We start from the raw sequence: 26140 nt of genomic DNA, 5'->3' as shown, positions 1-26140 counted from the left end.
ACGCGGCGTGTTGAATTCATCACAGTTATCAAAGGAGAAGGGGGTATTTAATAGACAGAAGAGCTGCCTGCTGCTGCTGCTGCTGCTGCTGCTGCTGCTGCTGCTGCTGCTGCTGCTGAGCGCGAGGGCTGTGCTCTCCTCCGGCAGCATTGCGCCGGGGTGCTTATTTGCATGACAATAAAAGGGTTTAGTCTCACCACACAATGCATCAAGCGCCCTGGTCGCCCTCCAAGTGTGTGTGTGCTGCTCCAGGCGTTGCCAGAGAGGAGTCGGATGACGAGCAGATAAAATTTGTTTTATTGATTCTGATTTCATGGCTCGTTTATCTCAGTTTTCCTTGTTTTGTTTTGTTCAGGCGCTCATTCATTCATTCATTCATTCATTCATTCATTCATTCATTCATTCATTCATTCATTTTTTCACTCATTCATTCATTCATCCAGCCATTCATTCATTCATTCATCTATTCATTGTTAGCATAAGTTATGTAAGGAGAGTGTGAACAGAATATTGTGGTCTAGACTACCATGGGCAGAATCTAATGGGAGTGGGCATAGTTATGGCAGCAGGTGCAAGCCATGCAGCCAGCACATGAAGTGAAGCCTCTCTCTCTCTCTCTCTCTCTCTCTCTCTCTCTCTCTCTCTCTCTCTCTCTCTCTCTCTGCCTCTCTGACTCTCACTCTCTCTCTCTGCCTCTCTGACTCTCACTCTCTCTCTCTGTCTCTCTCTCTGCTTCTGTCTCTTTCTCTGCCTCTCTCTCTCTCTCTCTGTCTCTCTCTCTGCTTCTGTCTCTTTCTCTGCCTCTCTCTGTGTGTTGTATGCTGTCTCTTCCTTTCTCTTTATGTGTCACTCTCTCTTTCTATCCCTCCCTCAATATATCTCTCTCGCTCTCTCTCTCTCACACACACACACACACACACCACATATGTGGGCCGGTCGCCCTCCTCCCAAAATACTCTCGGCAGCCAAGTAGACAGCACTGTGGAGGCTCCATCTTGCCATCTGCTGTGTGGGCCACACATGACTGGGGCACTCCCGTACCCGGCACATGGGCCATCATCATGCCGCATCAGAAGCCCCAGACCCAGGGTGCCCTTTCCGTGCCACGGCCAAGTGGGCCACAGTCTGTTTTCAAGAGGGCAACGCGCTGTGATTCCCCTCAGTTCTTTGTAGTGACTGGCGGTAAGCATGTCATGGTTTCGCCCCAGTGCTTTGTAGTTAAGGCAGAAAGAATATTTCCCCCAGTGCTTGATCATTAAGGTGCACAGAATCATAGAAACACTGGACAAGATGTTGAGCAGTCTATTGTGCCAGTACATTGTAAACACGAGGTAATTACAGTATCATTAGATTTCCTGGCTAGATTTGTTGGGACATCATCTGTAGTGCCATAAGCAGTAAGAATATTTGTGTTTCCATTAATACTTTATTGAGGTAAGAAAATTAAGCTTTGGTGTGTCAGTGGAAACAGTTCTTTGGTGTCACCTTAACATCCCTTTCACCTCTATGTTGTCCAAAACACAAATGTATTGGATTTGGGCTGTATTGGATAATGATGATGAAATATGTGACACTTGTGTGACAATAGAGACTCCACCAACTGCTTTGCATTCAGTCCAGCTGTGACAAAATGATGATGCAAAACGAATGAAATGACCAATATTGAAGTGATAATTCCAGCCCTTTGCAGACAACCGCCATGTCCCACCCATTCCTTGTAAGAAATACAACATGGTGTTGTTTCCACTAAACTCAACAACACAAGTCCAGTTCTGTTGAGTTCTATACTAATCACCATTGTTGCAGTAAGCAACGTAGTGCCTCATGCTCAATTTTCGTCCTCTAACAATGCTGCAAAGTTTCTTACGAATGCAGCCTGTCTTGCAGCGTGCCAGGAGAATTGGTTTCACTTTTAATTGCCTTTTGTTCGTGAAGATCACCTTGTCTGGTGAGAGACGCTGGCATGCATGTGCTGTTGTTGATCTGCTCTTCCCATTAAGACGCCACTTACTTGGCCATGTGCCTGCTCATAGAGGGTTTGCTCATAGGCTACATTGTTACCATGCCATGAGGGCTTTTGTGGTTTGTTAAGCAGGTTCTGTCTCGGGTTTTGTTTGTTTCCTTGTGTGTTTTTCTAAAGCTTGAAGGCCACAAGGTTAAGAGGTCAGCTTCAGAGATTCAAGGCCTGCGTGGGCCACTGCACACAGTTTTGTGAAGCTGAGTGGAGAGCAATCCCTTATTTTCTCAGCTCTTGTCATGGTTTGATTAATAACTCTGCAGTATTTTCCACCAGGGATTATGTAGTGTTTGACTGAGGAGGTTCAAGGTTTTTATACAATTGTTCTATTAATCCTTTGCAGAGTTGTTTAAGGCTTTCCAGTTAATATTAAAACGGAAAGCAGAAAGTGGCTTGTGGATAAAAGCTCCCTGCTCCCAAATGTGGGGGTTTTGGGTTATGTCCAGGTTATGCTTGCACTTCATTTAACCCTTGTAAGGTGTTTGTGTTTTTGTTACATAGAAGGTCTTTTGACCCAGGCCTATAGAAAATCATTAAACCCTTATGTTCCCCTCATCCTGCTTGTGCATTTCTGGCATATGTTCTTGAGGGTGAGAGAGAGATGAGATGAGGGTGAGAGAGAGAAAGATAAGGATAGGAGACAGTAAAGAAAGTGAGTAAACTCAATCCAACCTCTTGGATTGAGCCACTAGTGCTCTTCTCGGGCATGGTTGCAACATTGATTCACAACTGGAGGACCGAACAATATCTGCAGTCCTTTTTCCACATAATTCACCCTCTGCCATGTCTACTCAACACGTGAGCAGTATTGTATGAAAGAGTTTAGAAAATGTATGATATTGATGTATTCCCAAAAGTAGGGCCAGATTAATGCACAGGCTAGATATGGCTGCAGCCTAGGGGGCCCCACCTGTCAGGGGGCCCCTGATTGCCCAAAAGTGAAAAATTGCAGAATTGGGACAAGATGCAATATTGAACAAATTATCCACGGTGTTGAGAACAGTTGGCAGACATTTTAGCCTGAATTTCTAGCTCTTAATTATGACACTGTCCACACACATTTTTCACAAAATTTGCCTTCTGGGGGGGCCCACGGCAACCTGTAGCCTAGGGGCCCTGAGCCAGCCTAATCCAGCCCTGCCCAAATGTTCCAGGAACGCCTCCTGTGTAATAGAAATGTGCAGGGAGTAGGCAAGGGGGTCACTTTTTTCCACATCTGTTCCTCACAGAAAATGTGCCAAGGCTTGTGATTCTCAATGTGACAGAATAATTATTTATACTATTTTTCAATTAAAAAAAACTGAAAAAGTGTCATCCGAACACCTTGCAATGGTTTCTTTCCATGCATTTAATTCTTATTTTATTATTGCTGAGGATTTCTAGATTATAACCATGATTTCATGGTGTGATCAGTTGTATGAAGTGCTTGAAAGAATGTGAACGTCTCAGACTGCCTTGGCAGGCCCTTGGACCTTTCAGAGTTAACTTCAGGCCACTCGGGCAGATCTGGCTGTCAACTGCTCATCTGCCTTGAGGATGCTATTTGATGTCTTGTCATTCTAGTAGTGTGTTTTCTCTCCATCCATTCCTTACATCCCGTTCTTCTCATTGCAGCAGCCCCTGAGTTGTTTCCAGTCTTCCCGGTAGATCAGTGCGTTCAATTGTGCAGGCTCATTTAGGAGAGTGGGGCCCTGGCGCACCGTGAGTAATTGGCATCAATATACATCCATTAAAGAAGCGTGCAGTCTGATTTAAGCTTAGCGTTTCTTCTGCATTGGGTTGGTAATGTAATTGTGGCCACTGCGCTTTGCCTATATGCAATGTACAGCGCAGTACATAAAGCTATTCCGTGGGTGGTTGTTCTGAAAGCTTGTGTGATTAATGCGTTTATTCTTCTATTCCCGGGTGGACTAACTCCACATGAAATCTTCTTTTTGTCTCCGCACCTTTTGAAATCCCTGAAGCAGTTAAAACATCCAGACTGAGCGTTGTGAGCATCCAATTATTTTTTGCATTATCAGTGCCTTTCTCTGAGTTTGTGTATGTGTGTGTATGTGCGTGCGCGTGCATGCGTGCGTGCGTGTCTGTCTTTCTGTCTCTGTCTGTGTGTGTGTGTGTCTGTTTGTGTGTGCGGGCGTCTGCGCTCGTGTATGCTTACTCTGTAACTAATGCTGGCTTTTTGCAAAATAAAGGGCCATTGAACTCCCCCCTATTCAGTGCTCCCTGTAAATCTCTATGAGGTAATCTTGGCATTGGTTAGCCTGCGTTTTGGATGCGTTACAGCAGCAGCTTCAGCTGCATTCAGTATTCGCCATGAGGAGATCTATATGTTGCTGAGCAACCATTCACACTTTTGCTTTGACTGCTGAAGCTGTAGTCAGCTGTGTGTCTTGTTTATCATTAACTTTGAATATGAAAAGCTGGAACAAACTGTCCAGAAGCATAATTAGTGTTTATGTTGTATTTTTGCGGGTGCAGTGTGCAGTATTTATAGTGTAGGGCAGGGCTATTCAAATGCCGGCCCTGGGGCCAGATATGGCCCTTGGACGGCAAGGCTCTGGCCCCCCACAAGCCCCTTGAAATACTAAATTATTTTTCAGAATTTAGAGATAAAAGTACGGGTTCCGTATCGAGCTGAAACGGGACACGGGACGTTAAAATGCGGTAAATTGCATCTAAGAATTGCAAACTTTCTGGGGGAAGACCCCCCAGACCCCCCACCTCAATGAAGTGTTGCATATTTTTTTTCATTTACAGTCGGCAACCATATTACATACGGAAATTCCGGCCCCTTTACTGGGAGGAATTTGAAAAACTGGACCTCGTTGATATTCAATTGAATAGCCCTGGTGTACTTCATGCGTTCATTCAGCCAGCACTAAATTCTACCAAGTTAAAGGTTGTTATGGGTATTATTGCCTCCCGCTGAACATTTGAGGTTACATTAAAGTAACTTTACAAATGACATGCACCCATACAAAATGTTATCTTTTTAGGAAACCTTTTCAAAGTGGTACTGTAGATGTTTCCTGACAAGGTAGCCACCTTATCTATAAAGCTTCCATATCTATGAAGTGCTAGGGGAAACTCTCGAAAGTTATTCGAGAGTTGTAAATTCATGATGTGGGTATATCTATTAATACACTCCCCAGAAGAGGTAGGCGTACGTACATGAGGCTTAATAGTTTACCTGAGTGGCGGTGTGATTTCAATGTGTAACTGAGAACACAAGAAATGATTGCCAATCTGCTATCTCATTTGGCCAGCCGCACAGCCACTACTGTGTTTTTCTCTCATATTTCTTTCCATGATTGCCTCATTCGTTTGGCTGTGGAGCAGAGCAGATCATTCACTTGAGCAATGGGTGTGCCTTTCTGCTCTCCGTCTCCAGGACAAAGTCCCCACGGCCTGCATAGTTGTAAGTCCAGCCGCCCGGCCGCCTACCTCTCTATCTCCCTCCCTCCCTTGTTAGGACATAAGGAAATTCCACTCTGATGTCATGGCCCGATGGCTTGCAGTGCAGTGGGGTGCTTGTTGGCCATCTGCGTTTAACACGCGCTGTGAACCTTGTTTCGACTGAGTAGGCAGGGAACCTGGCTACGCATGCTCAGAATGCTATCATACGTTCAGAAACTGTTCTTATCTGGCCCCTGCCGTCCCCCGATGCTCAGTTTCACCATTTTTGATTCTGAGCCGCTACTTTCAGTAACTTATAAATATGTCATAGGGCATTAATACAATACACCTGTAGACGTTGATTCAGCTGAATAATCAGGGATACTGGCTGCTGGACATTAGAGCTCAGTTTGTAATGTTTGAACAAACCTTTCCTTTTTTTATCTATTTTGAGGTGCTACTTCCAATGTAAATGTCATAGCATAGTACAGTACAGTTGTGGGCATTGATTCAGCTGGCTAGTCATGGATACTGGCTTGGCATTAGAGATCCATACTGTAATGTATTCAGTACTGATTTTGATACACAGCTTACAATGTAAATGTCATAGTGCATAGAAGTGCAATGCACTTGCACATTGATTCAGCCGAGTAGTCAGGGATGCTTGTCGAGGCATGGCCAGAGCTCCATGTTGTAATGTGAAGCACATCATGTGAAGCACTGTGTTTGAAATGCACTGTACAAAATGAATCTGGCCTTGCTTTGTAATGTGTTCACAAACCATACTGTTTTTACCTGCCCTCTGCCCCCGTTAATCGGGGGTGTCGTTCAGGGGAGTAAAGTGGGACTGAGTCACCAGGGCCCCATATGTATAGGGGAGCCACATACAGTCTGATTAATGTAGATACCTCTATATGGCTGAGGGTCCATTGGAGCTGATGGTACAAAGGGTGCACAATTTGCTGCGACGCCCCTTCCTGTAATGCTCAGTTTTACTATTTTTTAATTTGATCTACTACTTATAATCTAAACGTCATAGTGGATGGTATAGCACAGTTACATACACACCGGCCCCTTTCAGTTTACATCGTAACTGGTCTTATCTCCCTTCCCTGTCCACTTTATCTTGATCCTGTTGGAAAAGGTTGCGGTATCAAGGACTGATAACCCTGAGTTTACGAGAATCCCCATGAATCCACTTGATGGACCTTAATCCACTTACCAGTTGGAAGTCTGGGTGTTGATTGATTGATTGTTTTGCCAAGTTGTTGTTTAGTGAAAGGAAATCATTGACCTTCCTACTTCCCTTTTCAAGAGACTGTTTTTTATTCTGAAGCAATAGTGGTGTGAATGGTCCTTTCCACTAAAAGTATTCAAAGGCAGCTGTGGCCCAGTGATTAGGGTGTGGGTGTTTGAAGCGGCAGGCTGCAGGATCAAATTCCATATCACCCATGGCTGAAGAGCCCTTGAGCCAGTCATTGCTCTTGGGACTGAAACCAATATCCTCAACTATAAGCTACTTTGGATAAAAATCGTCTGCTGGGTCTCATACAGATGAGAGGGGTGGTGCTTAGTTGCCATTGGGGGGGGGGGGGGGGGGGCATCAGTCCATTTTATTTTTTTAAACTAAGGGGGGTGTTGGGAGGCTTAGGATGAGGTCCTGTGGCTGTTTGTTCAAAAAAGGTTGAGAAGACCAACTCTATATTTTTCTCTAATAAGCAGCCTTTCTTCTGTCATGTTCTCTCTAACAGGTGATGATTAACCCTATTTGATCCTTCGTCTTGCTGCCCAAGCTGTGGGCCAGCCAGGAGGCACCTCCACCTCCACCTCCACCTCCAGGCAAGATGTCCGCCCCGGAGCCTGCAGTCTGCACCGCTAACCCTCTCCCCCAAAAGCCGGAGCTCAAGCCCAGACCCCAGCTGCCCACCAAGCCCGTCACAGACTCCCCGCAGATCGAGCGGGGCAGCACAACAAGGAACTCTGGGAAGGTGAAGAAGATCGTGAACAAGTTCAACCAGCCAGAGCCGGACCCAGCTCCAGCTCCAGCTCCAGGCTCAGCCCCGACCTCACCCCCAGCTTTGTCCCAAAACCAGGTGCCATCATCAGCCAGGAGCAATGGCCCCAACGCCCCCAATGGCGGCACCACCAATGACCCCAATGGACTGGACAAGGTGAGCCCCCAGAGGCCCCAGGGCCCGGAGGTGAAGCCCAAGCCCAGGGGGAGTAGGGCGTCCCAGGCTCCAGCAACAGCGCCGCCGCCGTCCGACCAGGCCCCTCCTCTGCCCATGAAGCGTAGCCGGCTCCGCAAGGGCGCCAACGTGGGCGTGTACGAGGACACCCCTGGGGCGAGGAGGGCTGTCAACGTCACCGTGGAAACTGGGCGATCGGGTAAGCAAAATTGTGTCCCGTGTCACTGTTTGTTGTCAGCCAAAAGGGTTTAAGTCTACTTCTAGCCATCAAAGCCAAAGCTTTATGTTTTTAAGTTATATTACCTTAGAAGGTTGCAGAAGCGAATTACATTTTGTGTTCAGGAAATAAAATGTTTACGACCTACTTTAAAAAAACAGGCGATTTAGTGTCTTCTAGTTTTTATTAAAAGAAAACCTATTATTTCAATTCACATGATGTGTCATATTGAGAGTCATAGCATTAATTGCCCAGTATTGTGGCAGGATTGTAGCGCCTCTTGTTCTGGTTTCACCCAGCCGTTAGAACATTCTCTTCAGCGACGCTCCACAATTGGTTTGCCCAGGTCTTACATAAACTCAGATATACTGTCATCTCTGAGTCACCGTACCTGACAAAAACCTGTGTTTTTGTCCTGGATGTGTCCGCTGTTGGCTGTGTGTGTGTGCCTGCCTATCTAGGGCTGTAATGAGTCATGTTCTACTGTGGTAAATCTCTGCAACTCACGGAAAGAGAGAGAGAGGAACTGGTTCTGTTGGTGCTCAGACAGCACCCGCCTAGTGTTTGACGTGTGTGTGTGTGTGTGTGCGTGCGTGCGTGCGTGCGTGCGTGCGTGCGTGCGTGCGTGCGTGTGCGTGCGTGCGTGTGTGTGTGTGTGTGTGTTTGCGTGTGTGTGCGTGTGTGCGCGTGTGTGCGCATGTGTGCGCATGTGTGCGCGCCTGTGGGCATTGTATGTGTGTGTGTGTGTGTGTGTGAGTGCACTCGCACGTGCGTGCGTGCGCGCGCGTGTGTGTGTGTGCACGTATGTGTGTGTGCGTGTGTGTGTGCCTGTGGGGTTTGTATGTGTGGGTGTTTGTGTGTGTGATGAAAGCACATGTGAAATTGTGTGTGTGCGAGCATGCGTGTGTTCTTTACACACACATAGTGTACATTATATGAAAGGTGGACAGAGATGAAAAATGAGGCTTTCAGAAACAAAACCTACAGCCTGCCTGTTTGACCTGGTGACTCATACATTGCATGTTTGGATGTAAGATCTCTGAAGATAACCTCACTTGCGGCGATCCTCCTCCCTTGGTCTAGGCTTGGCTGATTTATCATTTGGTTTTAATCAGGATTTGGATTGGGGAAACTCCCAAAACATTGACTGTGTTTTGACAAGACTGTGAGGTTCACCAGGACGGGGATGAGAGGCCATAATATTTATCTAGCCCCCCCATTTTTAATTTATTTTCTCACCGAGGAGAAACTTGACCCTCCCTCTTCTCGACCTCTTTTGCTGCTCTCTTAGAACACCAGAGAGATGCTTCAGGCAATTCTCCTCGGCTTTCTTTGTGATTTGGAGCATCTCTTATTTCAAACATTCACCCACCCACAGACACAGTCACTTACTTTCACACGTCCAGTTCAGATCAGGTTCAGATTAGGAAAGCAAATGAAACTACCCACAAGAGCATGCAATCGTGTCAAATAGTGACTGCTGCAGATGTTTTAAAACCTTACTAATCAACATAGTTCAAATTTGTTCAAGGCTATACATGGGTTTCTTGTATACAAACATGATTGTGAGGATCCCTCTGCAACCTCTGATTGTTTGGAAACTGCTGCCACTCAAAAATTGTCTGCTTAGCATCTTGCATCTCCTCACAGTGCGAAAGTGTACACAGTGTAAATGGGAAATGTATCTCTTGCTGAGAGGATTTTCATGTACTGTCCCCACAAATGGTCAGAGATGGAGATCCATGATCTCCAAAGAGAGAACAATCACTTCCTGAATGTCCGGCTCTCAATGCCCACACGTTGACTTACAGGGGGATAGGAGGATAACCTGATTCATTATTATTCACTAGTGCTGCTAAGCATATAGTCCGAGGGATAGCGTATCCGTATTTACTTTTCTGAATCCAGGATGTCCACCTCTCCCTCCTTCTCCGCCTTGTCGTCCTCCTCGAAAAGTAAATAAGGACTTGATCCTCTCAGAGGATGGGTGGAGGACTGGAGGGTGGAGGTGTTGTGTCCCAGCATTCCATTCCATCCTATTCCATTCCATTCCATTCCATTCCATCCCATCCCCCGTCCCCTAAACACACATGCACACATTCTCCCAAAAGCATCTACCCAAGATGTTTGCCTAAACCACTCACCCCTAAAAAAGCCCCTCTGATGTCAACTAGATTAGCACAGGATCAGCAAACACATTAGGGCCTCCTGTGTACGCAGTCCTCTATGGGTAACTAGCAGAGCAGAGTAGAGTTCCTGCATTGATCCCGAAGGAAATTAAGGTGTCTGGTAGCCTACACATAATACAAGGCAAAAGCAGCTCAAATTTTACACATCTGTATACGTACAGACAATAAACAGATCAAATATATTGCACACAACTGCATGCGTACAGACGTTAAGTAGATTAAAAATGATTGCACAAAAATGGAGTAGGGGCTGTCTTGCATCACTGCTCCTTTTATCTCTTTTGGATGCCGTGGACTCCTTTTCATTTTTATTCAGTCCTTGCTAAGGAAACGGCGAGGGGATATCTACTGTGCCCCATCCATCGCTCTTCCCGGATTCTGTCTGAAGTGTGTTTACCATAGCAGATGCTTACTCAGCGACTCGGCTTTCTTTCCTACTTTCTTTTTTTTCCCCGATAACGCTTCCAGCCATTGGCTGATATTACCTCACAGGGATAACACTCGGACTGGAGGGAATACTGTTTTCTTAACCTGATACTGAGCCGCTGTATCACAGGATACATATGTAGGAACACTCTTGGCAGGAAAGAGGGCTCTGACTTGTAATGCTCTTATCACAGACTTTGCTGAGAGTGTGTTCACTATATCATGGGCAAATACGATAATCATACAAGTCATGAGAACGACTTGTATACTCTGGTATTTATACTCAAGCAAGCTTTGCATTAACAACTTAAAGTATATGTACTGTATCTGTGTAAGGCATTAATGTAATGTCATTTTATTGTTGTTATGAGGAGGGGACCAAGATACTGTATCTGCATCACATCATATCGGCTTCCTTACGGGAAGGTAGTGCTGCTGGTTCTGCTTCAAAGTGCAGCTATGCGGTACACATGAGAATGAGTATGTCTGTATCTGTCCTCTTGACTTGTTAGTGTTGAGACTTTGAACCAGCAGTGGGAAAGCATTTTAATGAGGCCAATAAAAAGGCTTAAAATTCAACAACGAAAAATCCCCTACTTCCCCTTGGTGTTCTGTCTGTCCACGTAAGACATATATGATTATGACGTAACTCCTTGCTGTACAGTGGGAAACAGTTGAGGACAGTCTGCCAGACGAGACTGAATCCAGTCCTCAAGGCAAAACTTCACAGGTCACTTCAAAAACGCGCTTCCGTGGTGATGACAGAATGTTACAAATTGTTTCACCTCACATGCGCTCAGGCCCCCATATAGCTTATTCGGAATAGTATGTCTAGATCTTGTGTCTAAATTGGGGATTTTAAAGGAATTTTAAGGTTGCACGTCATCATTTGGGCTATCTTGATAAATGCTGTTCTTTAAACACATCAAAAAACAATCAGTCTTTATCGCGTGTGTCTATGATTTATCTAAAACACAATGAACCAAGAACAATCTGTGTGTATATCTGTCAGTATATCTGGCACTCTAGTAGTAATCTGTCAGCCTCTTGTCAGTATTTTCAGAAGGAAATGAGATATACGTACGTCAGAGGCGATTCCTCTTTGAGTACAAGGGAGGCGCCGCCTCCTGTCCAAAATCACGGAGAAATAGTATGTAAACTAATGCTTTACACGACTTAATATCATTGCTATTTCAGACCCAGCTCCATAGATGCATGTGCTCAACTTAGAGATTAAACCAATCTATAATAAGATCCCGAAGCTCGTACGAGTTTTTTTTTCCGCTCATGACAACGCAAGCGAGTCGAGTCTCAATGGACTTCAATGGCATGTGGGATTGTGCGCTTTTTCAATGGCAAAATGCTAAACGGTCATTGGCTATTGCCGTGAAATTTTTTTAATTTTGAGACTGAGCCTCACTGGGAGTGAATGGAGAAGAGAGAGAGGAGGGGGGAGGGACCGGAGACTGGAGCTCCGACTTGTGATTGGGTGAACCCTGTGTCAGTAGGCTACAGTAGTTGATTTCATTTCGAAATGCGGATATGTTATTAATTTGACTGAGAAGTTTCGTCGTGATAACCAGTAGGGAAGCTATTCATTGCGTTGTACTCCAGTTTTGTGTACATATTCTTGTAAACCTAGTGTTGCGAATAAAGTCTTAATAGTGGCACGTCCTTATCCTTTTTAATCTCCCAATTCAAAAGTTGAGGTTGCCTACTTTTCGTTATTGCTAGCTTGCAAGAAAGCTAGAGAGCTATGCAAAATGAAATGCCAAGCATTGTGGATTAAATTCTGGCGAATTCCAGTCGTCCTTATGAGGAGAAAATGAATATCAAGGAGCAGAGCAGAGCACTGCCTAATATTGACTTGGTGAAAAAGGTAGGGAAGAACAAACTTTTCTTTTGAGCTTTCGTGGTGTCTGATCAACTGGTTAACTGCCAAGTCCCGTGAGTGGCGAGTCCTTTCCTACTGTGCTGTTAAGCCGTGCACCCAGTAATGAACAAAGACAACGAAGGCAAACTCAATCACATCATTATGTGGCGGAGGTAGGCCTAATGAATAATAATAATAATAATAAAAACATTTCCCTATGAATAGGCTACAAGGGGGATAATGATTAATGATTAACAAATTTGTTTCAACAAGAGTCCTTCAGTGTGTGAGGGCAGGCCATATGTGACAGGACCAATATAAGGTGTGTGTCAAAATTGACCCCCCCCCCCCCTTTTTTTTTTTTTTGCGTTCTGGACATATTGTAATTGAACAGCCTCCCCTGTTTGACAGACTACCAGCCGCCACTGACGTACGTAGCTTAGAGCTTGCAGAACCTGTAGGCCTATATGTAGGCATACATTATGCTAGTCTTTACAGGACTGATCCTGCAGTTAAGTGACCCACTCATGCATGATCTTCAGGAAATGAAATCATCATCATGTGACTAGCCACAAGAAAAATTGTCACAACTGAGAGAAATACAAATAAGGACCCCCTCCCTTTTTTGTGATTGACATTTTTTTGGTAGAATCTGCAAGTTGAGGTCTTGAAGAAGCTACTCAATGCTTCAGAAAATGCTTCCAGCATTGGTTTGTCTAAAAGGGTACATTTTTTACAAGGATATATTTTACGTCTTTAAAAGCTTTATGTATTTTCTATGGGCAAGAGGAACTTTCATAGAAGATTCTCTATTTTCTACTTAAAGAAGGGAACGTATTCAAAAGGCCACAAATTCATCAGATATCATCAGATTACCATGTGTAAGGTATCAATGTAAATCTTTAAAAATCTGCACTACCAGACTGTATGATTAACTCAATATAACCCCGGGCCTAGTTGCGGCTTGTTTACAAGTCTGTTTATTAGTCACAAGTCTAGTATTATGAGGCTCAGATATCCTGATGTATTTCAACAAGCAAGTTTAGTCACCTGTGACAACACAGAGAAAGAGGTAAAAATCAAAAAAAGACAAAATGTGGCTTTGTTTTACTCGGAAGATGAGTATCCTACAATTTGGCGAAAATGCACTGGAGGAGGTGCGGCAGGCAGAAGGCCAAGAAGGAAATACCACCTTGAACCTCCTGTATACAGTACTGTGGTTTACACATGACTGGACTGGTAATCTGGCATACAGGGCATTTTCCCGGTGTGCCGACAGTCCTCATGGGGCGGATGCTTCTGGGTTTTTTGATATTTTCTTAGAGACTGGCCCACTATTTAGAGCGGGTTGCACAAAAACGCCTGGGCCTTTTAGGTCCCAGTCCAGCCCTGTGTTTATGAGTCAACTTATCTGGCTTAGTCAATACTGTAGTCCTCCTATTTGGAACCACGGCTCCCTGATACCTCATCATTCTTCAGGTATTTCTCTCTCTCTCTCTCTCTCTCTCTCTCTCTCTCTCTCTCTCTCTCTCTCTCTCTCTCTCTCTCTCTCTCTCTCTCTCTGCTCTGCCCTCCTCATGTTTACAGGTGGCCAATGTGTGAGATTGTTTCTCAGCAACTCGACACCAGAGACTTCAGCGGTGCCACATTATTGTGGAGGGCGATCTCGTAAAGCTTTTTCAGGATTTTCCCTTTGCTCTCATTGTGTGATGTAGCGTGTGGGAATGGAAACTGATGAGGGGTAGCTAAACCCAAAAGTCCCTGCCAGAGGGAGTAAATGTATTCCACAGAAACCAGTTTTCCACTTGTGCACAGAAATGTGTTGTTACAGTTCCAGCTTTCTTTTCTTCGTCAGCTTCATTCTGGTGTCAGTTGACATCACCTTGAACTGCAATCCTGACGCAGTGTGGAGAGTTTTTTGTTGCTTTTTGCTGTCAGAACAAGAAAGTGGATTCTTACCAACTGTATATTGTATGCAAAAGAAATCAAGCAATGTTTTATGACCATTACAATATATACAATATATTTTATTTGTCAAACACAAGCAGGTAATTGGAGTGCTTCTGGGTCTTCACCTTTTTTCCTTGGTGCTCATCAGTGTAGGGGCTCTCAAACTTGGTCCAGGAAGACAGATGCTGAGGCACTCAAGGTTGCAATTTTTTTACTATTTTATTTGGCTACAATGCCTACGCGTTTCGGCCCTTATGGCCTTCTTCAGGGCGTATCGATACAATGCATAGGCATTGTAGCCAAATAAAAAAGTAAAAAGATTGCAACCTTGAGTGCTTCAGCATCTGTCTTCCTGGACCATCTTTTATTTGTCATTGTGACGACCACAACGAAATTGAGTATTCCTTGTTGAAGCAATAATACAAATGAAAGACCAGTCTGTGGCAAAGCACCACTTAGCAACAGACGTCAATTGGAAGATGTCGTATAGGAGCTTTTTACTCTGAGGACCATATCTGATTTTAAAAAAATGCATTAATAGATTAATTATTAATGTACTTAATCAGATGAAAGTCCATTTGAAATGTAATGTAATGTCCCTGATGTCTCCTCACAGCTCCTGATGGGAAAGAGGGAGAGCTGTCTGCCGCCGGTGTGGAGGTGGACAAAGTGGGAGATGTTCCTCCAAGCCCCCGCTGTGAGAGGAACTGCAGCTGCATCTGCCACCTGCGCAGGCCTGGGATGAAGTTGGTGTGGGTACCAGTGGAGTACGGAGAAGAACACGATGAGCAGGTAGAGGCGGAGGTCAGGACGAAGAAGAAGGAGGTGGGGGGAGGAGATGAGCAAGGAGGTGAGGGTGAGAGTGAAGCTGGGGACCAGGATAATACTGGCCATGAAGAAGATGAGGACGGGGAAGGTCTGACAGTGGAAGATGTAGAAGATGACGAGGAACCAGAGTTGTACCTCAGCAACTCGTCGGATGAGAGCGGGAGTGAGAGTGGAGGTGGGGGTGGTGGTGGTGAACTGATGGGCAAGGCCAAGTTCCAGCACACCCTGGAGCTGGTGGGTGAACAGTTGAGGAGGAGGTCGGACCCGGGGCCACAGGTGGTGCTCACGTCCTACACCACCCACTCCCTTTCCCCCGGCAGCTTCAAAGCCCACTCCATGGACACCGAAACGGACTCAGACATCTATGAGATGAACATTGTGGTAGAGGGAGTGACTCCGCCACGACCCTCAGAACCGCAGGTCCCGCTCATCCGTGTCAAGCCTCCGCGGAGATCGAGGTCCAAGCTGTCGTCCTCGGCGTCGGATGATGGCTCTGAGCTGCGTGGTGGTGGTGATGACCCGCCTCCTGCGGTTCCACCCAGGGTGCCTATGCTACCGGACAAGCCCTCTAAAAGGCCATCTCTCGTGCCGGTCCTGGGGGGGATCCCGCTACCCCAGCCGACTCCCGAGGAGAGGCGGGGCCTGCGCCCGGCATCTCCTCTGCCCCCTCCCGCCTCCGCCAGCCCCCCCGCCAGCCCCCGGCTCCACCACCGCGTCCCACCACCCCCGCCCAGCAAGCTAGGGCAGAACGGCCTCCGTGGCAGCAGCCAGTCTTTAAACTCGCTGCCACCCACCACAGGTCAGTTCATGATGTCAACTTCCTACATAATATGCATTGAAAAATGACAGATGCCACTGTAAATACTGTCTGTGTATGTTTTTGTAAAACTGAAATATTTCATGGGGAAAAAAAAACGTTAAATGGCATCTTAACAGTTTTTACAATCAGGATAACAATAAAGTTGTTAACAGTTCAGTTGCATTCCTCAAATGAGAATAATGTATTTCCTGAGGTTCCAAAGGTGTGTGTTAGGAGTAGGACTGTGGCTCCTTCCTCTCAGTCTTCAGGTATAGAATGTCAATTAAAACATACTGTGTTCACATACTGTGTACAATTTCAACATGGAGTTTTATTGCTCACACTACCCTTGACTTGTCAGTACCCAAAGACGCTAGCCAGCTAATGGGGGTGTGGGATTGTTTGCACTTCGTTTGAAATGTCTTAACATACTCCAAGTACCATTCCTAAGATATGCAACACCTTACAAAATTCTTATCTTGGGATATTAACAGTATGTTCAGACAAGCAAACTTATGTAAACAACTCACTGGCCAGCAATCCCCCTCACCCTTTCTCTCGCAATGGAAGACCTGTGCCCTTACTCATTTCCTTGCACAGAATATATTGTCATTAAGTATGGTGCGGGGCAGAATCTGGTCCAGAGATTTACCAGACCAGATGACTTGGATATTATCTTGGTTCATACAGTTGATGGTATTATACATTTTATTGGACATGTTCTGTTGTGTTCTGTTTCTCATTTACTGGTTGGGGGTGCTGCCCTGTGCAGTAGCCAGTTGACCCTTAACTTCCCCCTGGGGATTAATAGAGTTACTCTACTCTACTGTACATTAACTTGGTTTGTACAGTCTATGCTTTTAAATCTGGTTAATCACAAGTTTTTAACTGATGACATTTTGTGCTGTTTCTCATGAACTCCTTCTGCAGAGAGCGAACATGACGCAAGTGAAGGAAAGGATGAGGCTGACAACGTCAAGTAAGATCCAACACCCTCCTCCACCCCCTTTGGGCTCTATCTTTGAACAAAAGTTGTCAAACGTACCCTGTCATCCATCCATCGCGGTCCCTTTCATTAACTTCTATCACTGCTCTGTTGCTATTTTAGAAGACCAGTGGCTCTGCCGAGGAAGAAGTCGATAGACTGGGACAGTATGGATGGTAAGGATGAATTATTTACAGCTCTGCTCTCCGGATTTAAAATGCAGACTCATTCCCACTGCTTTAACACCATGATGGGTGATGTGTTGCTGCTGAGCCAGAGAATATTCATAAGTTGCAGAAACCTTAAGCACTGGTTGCTGATGTGTGTCTTGTATATTCATCTAATCTTGTATCCAATGTGTCTTGTATATTCATGCAATCATCTACACATGCATCCATCTGTCCAACCATCGATCCATTCAACTATCCAACCATCCATCCATTCATCTGTTCATCCAATCATTCATTTGTTCATCCATTCATATCCATCCACCTCTTTCATTTCACATTCACATATTCTATCCATCCATGCATCCATCCATTCATCCACTCATCCAATGATCTCTATCATTCCATCCATCCATACATACATCTATCCATCCAAACATCCACTCATCTATCCATCCACTCATATATCCCTCCACTCATCCATACATCCGCTTATTCATCAATCTCAATCCCTCCATCCATCTTCCTTCCTCCTTCTCCTCCATCGTCCATCTCCAGAGCCCCTCTACCAGACGTACCGCGAGACGGTCATCACCAAGGCCATCCGGCAGCAGACGGTGTGCCGCAACATCAGCAAGACCAGCGTGGACTTCCAGATGGACCACGGCCACCGGCGGGGCTCCACCACCTCCCTAGCGACTCTTGGAGGAGGAAGTGGTGGAGGCCTGAGCTCCAGGGCCAGCCCCATCCCCCAGGGGGCCCGCAGCACGCTGTGGAGGGACCTGCCCGCCGTCAGGGACAGCGGCATCCTGGAGACCCTCAGCTCGGACGAGTGCAAGTACCAGGAGGTGAGCTGGGAATAGAAGGAGGGAGGGGGAGAAGAGGGAGAGATGAGGGTAGGAAGTGGATAGGACAGAAGAAGATGGAAGTGAGGGAACACAGGGAAAGAAGAGAGGGAAGTGAAGAATCATGTAGTCAAATTACAGAGAAATGTAGAGGAGAGAGAACAATGTGCAGAGACAGCATGATAATTACAGTGAAGATAAAAAATATTTTAAAAAAGATTTTACAGTATATCTTTGTAGAATTGTGAGAACTTTCTTGAGTATTGTCAGCTATGCAGTATGGAGACTGAAGAGGGTATTAATGCAGGACCCCTGGAAGAGTAATTCAGACATGTGTCCCATTTAACAGCTGATCTTGGCTGATCCTAGTCACCCCAACTATGAACTGTTTTCTGTATTACCATCTGGAAAGGTACAGAAGCCTGAAATCTCACACTACCAGACTCCAAAGTAGTTTCTTCCACGAAGCAGTTAGATTACTGAATTCCTGCTGAAGACAAAAAGGCACTTTCTTTGCACTTTTTTCCAACACCCCCTCTCTCTCTCTTTTTTTTTTGTTTTTTTAAAATCTTTTTGAGGACACAAAAAAACACAACAATTTTTACTCTTTATAGGCTTCAAACCTATAATAAGACGTAATAAACTAATCTTGAATCTTGAATCTTGAATCTTAAATCTTAACAGGGGGTGCAATAAATGGTGAACAACAAGGAGGATAGACTGGGTAGATGGGCAGAGGATGGAGGAGGAAATGGAGCCAGGAAAAAGGAAGAGAAACAAATTGATGGCTGCCATAAAATAGGATGGACACTTTACCAAACAAGACACAGTGGAGAGGATGGACAGAGAGAGCAGGCGGCATATGAAAGGAAATGATGGAATGAGTGAGAAGAAAAGAATTAAAAGGAGCAGGAATGAGAAGACTGACAACTATTATGAAAGGCCGTAATGGGGGGGGTTAAAAATAAATGCAGTTAGACAAGAACGGTGAGATGTTTGGCAGGATGGGAATGACGGTAAATGTGTGCATGTGTCATCAAGAAAGGATGGATGTCGACTGTGTACAACAAAGTGTGTGTGTGTGTGTGTGTGTGTGTGTGCGTGCGTGCGTGTGTGCGTGCGTGCGTGCGTGCGTGCGTGTGTGTTAATGATATCCTATGACCCACACTTGACTGGTCCAGATATAGAAGTAAAATGCACCTGTCTGTGTCGTTTGTGTGTGTGTGTGTCCATGTGTGTGTGCGCGTGCCTGTGTCTATGGGTGATGGATCTGTGCGTGCATGCATGCGTGTGTGTGTGCGTCTGTGTGTGTGTGTGTGTGTGTGTGTGTGTGTGTGTGTGCGTCTGTGTGTGTGTGTAGAGCATCTTTGAGGTGATCACCTCTGAGGTGTCGTACCTGCGCTCGCTGGCCGTGCTGACGGAGCACTTCATGGACTCCCGAGAGCTGGCGGACACCCTCATCAACAGGGACAAGGTGCCGCTCTTCTCCAATATCCTGCGCATTCGAGAAGTTAGCGAGAGGTAAGGAGGCTTTGGAAATCGTCATCTGTACAATGTCCAGTATATGGGTTTGACAAAAAAAGTTCACTGAAGAGAAATTACACAGCAACAAATGTTTTGGAGATGAGTGAATTTTAAATACCCACTTATAGCCATACCCTCTAACAGTTGTATGAAGCAGCGTTCAAAACAGAAGTTTGAAGTCAATACAGTTTGAAGGCCTGTAGAAGATCTTGTTGAAGATTTCCCCCATTTTTGCCCAGTTTATGAAATTTCTCCAAAATAACCAACATGATAGCCTCCTGTACAAACGGCACTTCAATGTTTCTGTTTTTAGTATTCAGTTTTTATTGCAGTGACTCTATATGCCACTTTGTCGTCAGAAACTGTTTGCCTTTTTCAGGGTTTGCTTGCAATGTCCAACCTTCCACCTTTTTCACCTTTTGACCTTTCACCTCTGCAGATTTCTGAAAGATCTGGAGGGCCGCATGGAGGAGAGCCTGATCATCACTGACATCTGTGACATCATCCACTACCACGCCCAGCACAACTTCCCCGCCTACATCGACTACGTCCGCAACCAGATTTACCAGGAGAAGGCCTACTCCACCCTCATGTGAGTCACAGAGCATAGAGAGCTGCTGTCTCTGACAGTTACCATCACCTTTGTTTTGTCCTGTCTTCAATGACACAATATTATCTTCACAACAGTGTGTTTTAATTGATCTAAAATCAGAACAGTGTTTGTAATTGTGAGAGATCTGGGGCCTTATAACAAAAACGCCCTTACACTGAAATCTGATCCTATCTTGGGGACTAAGCTAAGGAAAATCCTAATCCTTAATGTTACATATTACAGAAACCATTCATCAATCAAACAATCTGTTTGCAGTACTCTCCTAAATACATTCTTAAGATAGGAAAGGATTTCACGCATGTAAGCGCACACACAAACACACGATCACACACACACGCACACGCTGACACACACACACACACACACACACGCTCACACACACACACAGCAACATTTGTTGTATATTGGGTTTGCACAAAGAATGTGCTAGCTGTTGTTCTTGGTTTGTTGAGTTAATGAGTTTTAAAAGTTTTAAGATTTTGCGATCAATCTATTGGGTAACTATTATGAAAATATCTTATTACATGATGCGTGCTATAAAAGGGATGAATTTTCAGGAAACATTTGCAAGAAAAATATTTGTAACTGAAGTAGAACGGATGTCTGTGTATTTTTTTTATGTTTTTGTTTTTGTTGGGTATCCGATTGGAGCAAAAAAACAAAACAAAAAAAACACTCATCTCTTATTCTTCATTGTGGATCATGTAAACGAACTGCTGGAGCTAAAATTTCATGGCGAAGCACCGGCATCCTGTTTGGCCAATAAACTCTCATGCCTGACGCATCCCCATCCTCCATCCCCATCCCCATCCTCTTCCCGTCAGCTCCGATGTCTTGCTGCTTCTGACGCCAGCCAGCAAGCCGCTGTTTGCTTCCTAACATGAGCGTGCCAATGACTGATTCTGTTAAATATACTTTGCTTATAAGACTCATCTCTTCAGAGACTGTTTCATTTCATAACAAAACCACAGTAGGAGTCCTCAATTTTGTACCATGTTTTCTTGACTGTATCATGATGGCTTCTTGCAAGGTTCAGCTCAAACTTAGAATTCTCATGGAAATTGCATGATTATGGATCAAGACATCTAGGGACAATCCTTTTGGCTTGCAAAGGCATCATCTTAAGACTAGACAACAAAATCACAGTGTCCTGTGAATCCTATTGTGCTGATTGGTTGTATTACTTTTCTGTTGCATGCAGAGGGATTTGAGAGACATCTTTGCATGCCCCCCCCGCCTATAAACAGTTTCCTCGTGGGTACCTGGTTCAGATGATTCGCTAATAATGCATAATATTTCTGTCTTGCCTGGAGCAGGCAGTCCAACATAGCCATCATCACCTCCCTGAGGGAATTTTCAGAGCGTAATATGATGCATATAATTTCTACATAATATATTGTAGCCTATTTGAGGAAATACTCGTTTTCTTGGGTTTATTACATAATAATTTACAGAATAACAGAGCTCTCAAACCTCTGACGCACTCCTGACCCGGCGCTTACTAACCGATTAGATAAGAAGTTCAAAGTTACGATTCAAAGAACATTTTTAACATTTTTAGATCAAGCCAGAACCAATAGGATGAAGAACAGCTTCTTCCCCAAAGCTGTTACAATAAACTCACACTAACTGGACTATGTTCATCTGTAAAGGACTGTGCATCTTGTAGGGAAGCTCAAATCTCAGTATACTTTGTAAAATGACAATAAAGGCTTTCTATTCTATTCTATTCTATTCTATTCTATTCTATTCTATTCTATTCTATTCTACTCTAAGTTCCATAAAACTGTTTCTCTCAAGCCCCCACCCATTCTATCCCCAGCTGCCAGCTGCCAGCTATTCTGTGATTGACAGCTGTCATAATCAGTGTCCCTTGGTCGCTACAATATAATGTAGTAATTCTATAAAAGCTATATTTCTTTATTTTCTGTGGAGCAGGCAGTCCAATGCAGCCTTCGCCGCCGTCATCATCCGGCTGCAGGAGTCTCCTAAGTGCCAGCGGCTGCCCTTCATGTCCTTCCTCCTGTTGCCCTTCCAGCGCATCACCAGGATCAAGATGCTCATCGAGGTGAGGGCCGGCACACGCCAACACAATTGAGCTCCATTAATTCAACACTTGCAGCCCTTGCCGCCTATCCATGTTGTTGGATCAACAGCTAATATCCTGACTTTCAATTAATCAATTGGACTCAGAGGTGGCTCATATGAAAGCTACATCCCTACCAAATTAGGTTTTATGTACAAAAACAAATTACTTGCATCGAATAAAGACTAATCATTTAATAGACATGGTAAGCCAAAGGTTTTGTCACCTACAGAAAATAATAAAAATGAGTTGAGGGCTGTAGAGAGTAGGACCAACATGTAAGTGTTCAATTAAACTCTCTAGATGCAGAAATATGCTTGCTGGTGCTTAATGTTGACATAAAATACGCATGGCAATGCGTTTGAACACAAAATGTGCACTCGTACGCGCATCCTGCAGCAAGCATATTGCACCCCTAGAGCTATACATGGGTTCTTAGTGTTTATCAACACGATGTTATGAGGAGGGGCAAGACACTGGCAGCCAACCACGTGAGCTAATTTTTTGACCGACAGCGGTTTCCAACAATCAGACGTTGAGTTGTGCGCAGCTAGGTTCGCGCTGGTTATAAACTAAATTAAGAACCCATGTATAGTGCTAAGTGTGAGTGAGGATGAGGGGGTCGGTTGCCCTTTCAGCACATCAACATGTTCATCAAGGTGAGGTGCATGATGGGAGTGGGGATGATGGACCATCCGTGACCTTCCAGACAACCGGCACTCATCTACCGCATTTTTGGTCCAACTAATTAGTTTTCTGTTAGTTCTTAATGAGAAAACGAATCATTAGACCGGCCGATTAGCTAATCAGTGAAATCAAATCACCTGTGAAGGTCAAGTAGGCAGAAGGAATACGCGACAGGCTATTTTCCGCCTGAGTCCTTGAATGACTCTTTTTGAGAGATCCAAGACCCAAGATGGATCCATTCAAGCCAACTGTGCAGGAGAGTTAAAAGGGGGCAGAGGCTACAGAGACTTCATTAGCTATCTTAATAGACTACTTAATGAGTAATCAGTAGGAGAGCTATATTGGGCTGAAATCAATAATGAAGACCAGTGGTGCTGTGCTTGACACTGCAACACCCCACACTTAGTAGTAACTCCAACCATCTTTACGATAAATAAAACATTACAAGTCCTCATATTAGGTGCTTTATTATTCATACGGGACGGGTGCATGGATGGGACACATGGTTTAAATCATCAGTGCCATTTCCACTGTTTACTTTTAAGCTTTGTGTTTGTGTATGGGGTTATGTTGTTTCCAGAACATTCTGAAGAGGACCAAGGAGCATACGAAGGAGGAGCAGACGGCCTCCAAGGCCCTGGCGTCTGTTTCCAAGGTATTCAGTCTCCCACCACACCACGCCACACCCAGTCTTATTTTAGCTTTCCATTCCAAGGGTCCATTTCAATTGTTCCTCCAGCTGTCATCAGGCCTTCAGCCTGGTCCCTTGGTTCTCACCCCTTCTCCTGTTGAGGAAACAGTGGAAACGGTTTCTCCACTGTCAAGCAGCACAGAGCAGCTGTGTTTTTTCCCCCTTATTCATTGCCCTGCATACGAGTTACCACTCAGTAAATGAATATGAGAGTGTAACCTCTGATTTACGTTTTTGCAAGATGTTCAAATTTTAAAAAAACCTATCATAGTATTGAGACATCATCAATAACGTCAAACCTCACGTCACAAGGCTGGAGGAAATGACCTCAGGAACAAATTGACAGGCAGCCCATGTCTTATTTTATCTTTCCATTCCTAGACTCTTTCTTTCCACTTCATCCTTTCACCCGCTCCAAATCCCCACCTCCTCCTTCCCCGGTCCCACTGTTATGGAGTGACGCTGTCCCATTGTTTTGAGTTCTTCCAGAGGATATCCTATCTTCCTAGAGAGAGGAGAGGGGAGGTGGGTGGACAGCGGTGACCGCAGACAGGGCGACAGGGACAGGAGAGGAGAGGAGAGGAAAGGACAGGACAGGGTAATGGACTGACATGAATACTAAAAGGATTTGACCTACGCACTGAATGACTTTGAAGTCTTTTGTGGGGTGACTTTTTGTGCCTTACTGGTGCATGACTGTTGGAAGAGAATGACAGTGAGGGGGAAGCAAGTTGAGATCAGGGAATGACCTTGGATCACATTTGAACGGGGAGTTATTGTGTAGAGGCCACACAAGACTGCAAACTCCCCAAATGATTCATTTGAGGTTGTTTTATGTTGCGTATCTTTGCAGTATCTCATGCAACGCTAGCTGGTATGTTCACAGTCCAGGTGGCAGCCCTCATTTGTTATAGATCAGTGATTCTCAAACTCGGGGCCTTGAATTTATTCCAAGTGAGCCTTGGAATCATTTTCTAAAAATCCAAATAATGTTTATGTGTGTTCCTGTTGAGTTGTATTGTTTATTGGGTCAGAGGTGGGCCCCGAACATTTGTGAACATTTCAAGTGGGCCCCAAGATGGAAAAGGTTGGGAACCCCTGTTCTAGATGCAATAGGGAGTTGTGTGAACGTCAAGAGCAACGTTACAAAGGCAATGAAACAATGAAAACAAGCCCATGTTGGCGTGGTGTAGATCATCTCTGCTCATACTTCACATGTCCATTGTTTTCCCGTTCTCTCTCTCTCCCACTCCCTCTTTCTTTTACACCCCCACAGCTACAGCAAAAAAATAATCTGCTTCTATTCATCCCATTTTTATATCCCTTCCTACACATGTGTAAGCTTGCTAAATGTACCCTCTGTTTGCGCTTCTCTTTCTTTTTCACACACCCACAGTCTATGCCTCATCCTTTTTTTCTGTCTGCCTGTCTCTCTGTCTGTCTTTCAATGCTCCCTCTACGGAATGTTTTAAATCCAGATTTAAGACAAAGCTGCTCTCAGATGCTTTTTTTTACATGGCATTATTTTATTATTGTGACCTTATTGTTATTTTAATTGTCTGATTTTGACTCTGTATTTTTTTCTTTTACTTTTGATTCTTGTTTTAGCTGCTCTATTTTCATGCTTTTATATTTGTGGAGCACGTGGACGGAGCTGCGTATGTTTATTAAATTCAAATATTCAAACAAACTTGCCTTGCCTTATACTAAGCTTATATTGCAGGCAATGTCATACTTATTTGCCTGTGTTGTGTCTGCTTCTCTCTAGATCATTGAGGAGTGTAACACGCAGGTGGGCAAGATGAAGCAGATGGAGGAGCTGATTCAGATCAACAAGACTCTGGAGTTCGACAAACTCAAGGTGAACACAACAGCATTTTAGAAAGCTAGAGACATACAGCACAAAGCATCATTGGGCTGCTGTATTCGCGCTCCACACAGCACCACTCGACTGCACTAGACATACAGAGCCAGATACTACCAAAGATATTACATTGTATTGACTTAGGACAACATAATGTGTTACCATGGGAGCAAAGGTGAACACAAATGTGCATTTGGACTACAATTAGACACGCATGTAGGCTATCAGTCGTCTGTGCTTTAGGTTTAGATCGATTGTCTCAGACAGCACCCCAAGATGCAAAACACTGATTCTTGAGAAAGTGGCTAAAACAGGTTGTAATCTTGAAAGAAAAAAACGAAGTGAATTACAAAATAATATGGTATATCCTCGTAGACAAAGGTCTTGGCTTTTCAGAAATGCACAAGGCCAATCTCCCCATTTTTATTTTTTTTCAGAAATCAGGTTTTTCTCCGATCATGCCTTGTTTTTTTGTCAACACCGTCAGACACAATTAAAAGCAATAAAAAGTGTATTGATTTGGTTGCATATGTATCTGGAGTTTTTAAGTGATTGTGTGTGTTTTTTTGGTTCACACATACGCCTTTAAATGTTGAAAATTCACTTTCATTCTATTTTAATACTGCTTCATGTGTTCTAATTTAAAAATATGTGCTGTCAGACAATGCTTACTTAATGCCTAAATAGATCAAACGATTTTTTGTAATTTCACAAATATTCGTGTAGGCTTAAATTTGCTATTACTTTGATAATTCAACAACTCCAAAGGAAAATTTTGTAAGCACATTCATTTA

General features: G+C 44.4%; 1 protein-coding gene across 2 annotated transcripts in view; it reads left to right on the top strand.

Annotated features, from left to right (window-relative positions):
* arhgef15b (Rho guanine nucleotide exchange factor 15b) overlaps positions 1-26140 on the top strand; it is a 40877-nt gene that overhangs the window by 4260 nt on the left and 10477 nt on the right. For both annotated transcript variants that reach the window (XM_063187160.1, XM_063187161.1), the window contains exons 2-11: positions 7165-7801; positions 14874-15884; positions 16815-16863; positions 16993-17045; positions 17595-17884; positions 19242-19402; positions 19845-19997; positions 21957-22086; positions 23372-23446; positions 25251-25343. In XM_063187160.1, the coding sequence (XP_063043230.1) occupies positions 7258-7801; positions 14874-15884; positions 16815-16863; positions 16993-17045; positions 17595-17884; positions 19242-19402; positions 19845-19997; positions 21957-22086; positions 23372-23446; positions 25251-25343 (2559 nt within the window). In that variant the 5' untranslated portion in view covers positions 7165-7257. The remainder of the gene's footprint in view (positions 1-7164; positions 7802-14873; positions 15885-16814; positions 16864-16992; positions 17046-17594; positions 17885-19241; positions 19403-19844; positions 19998-21956; positions 22087-23371; positions 23447-25250; positions 25344-26140) is intronic.

Source organism: Engraulis encrasicolus, chromosome 21, assembly GCF_034702125.1.
Source record: "Engraulis encrasicolus isolate BLACKSEA-1 chromosome 21, IST_EnEncr_1.0, whole genome shotgun sequence".
Lineage (NCBI taxonomy): Eukaryota > Metazoa > Chordata > Actinopteri > Clupeiformes > Engraulidae > Engraulis > Engraulis encrasicolus.
This window is presented reverse-complemented; position numbering and strand designations above follow the sequence as displayed.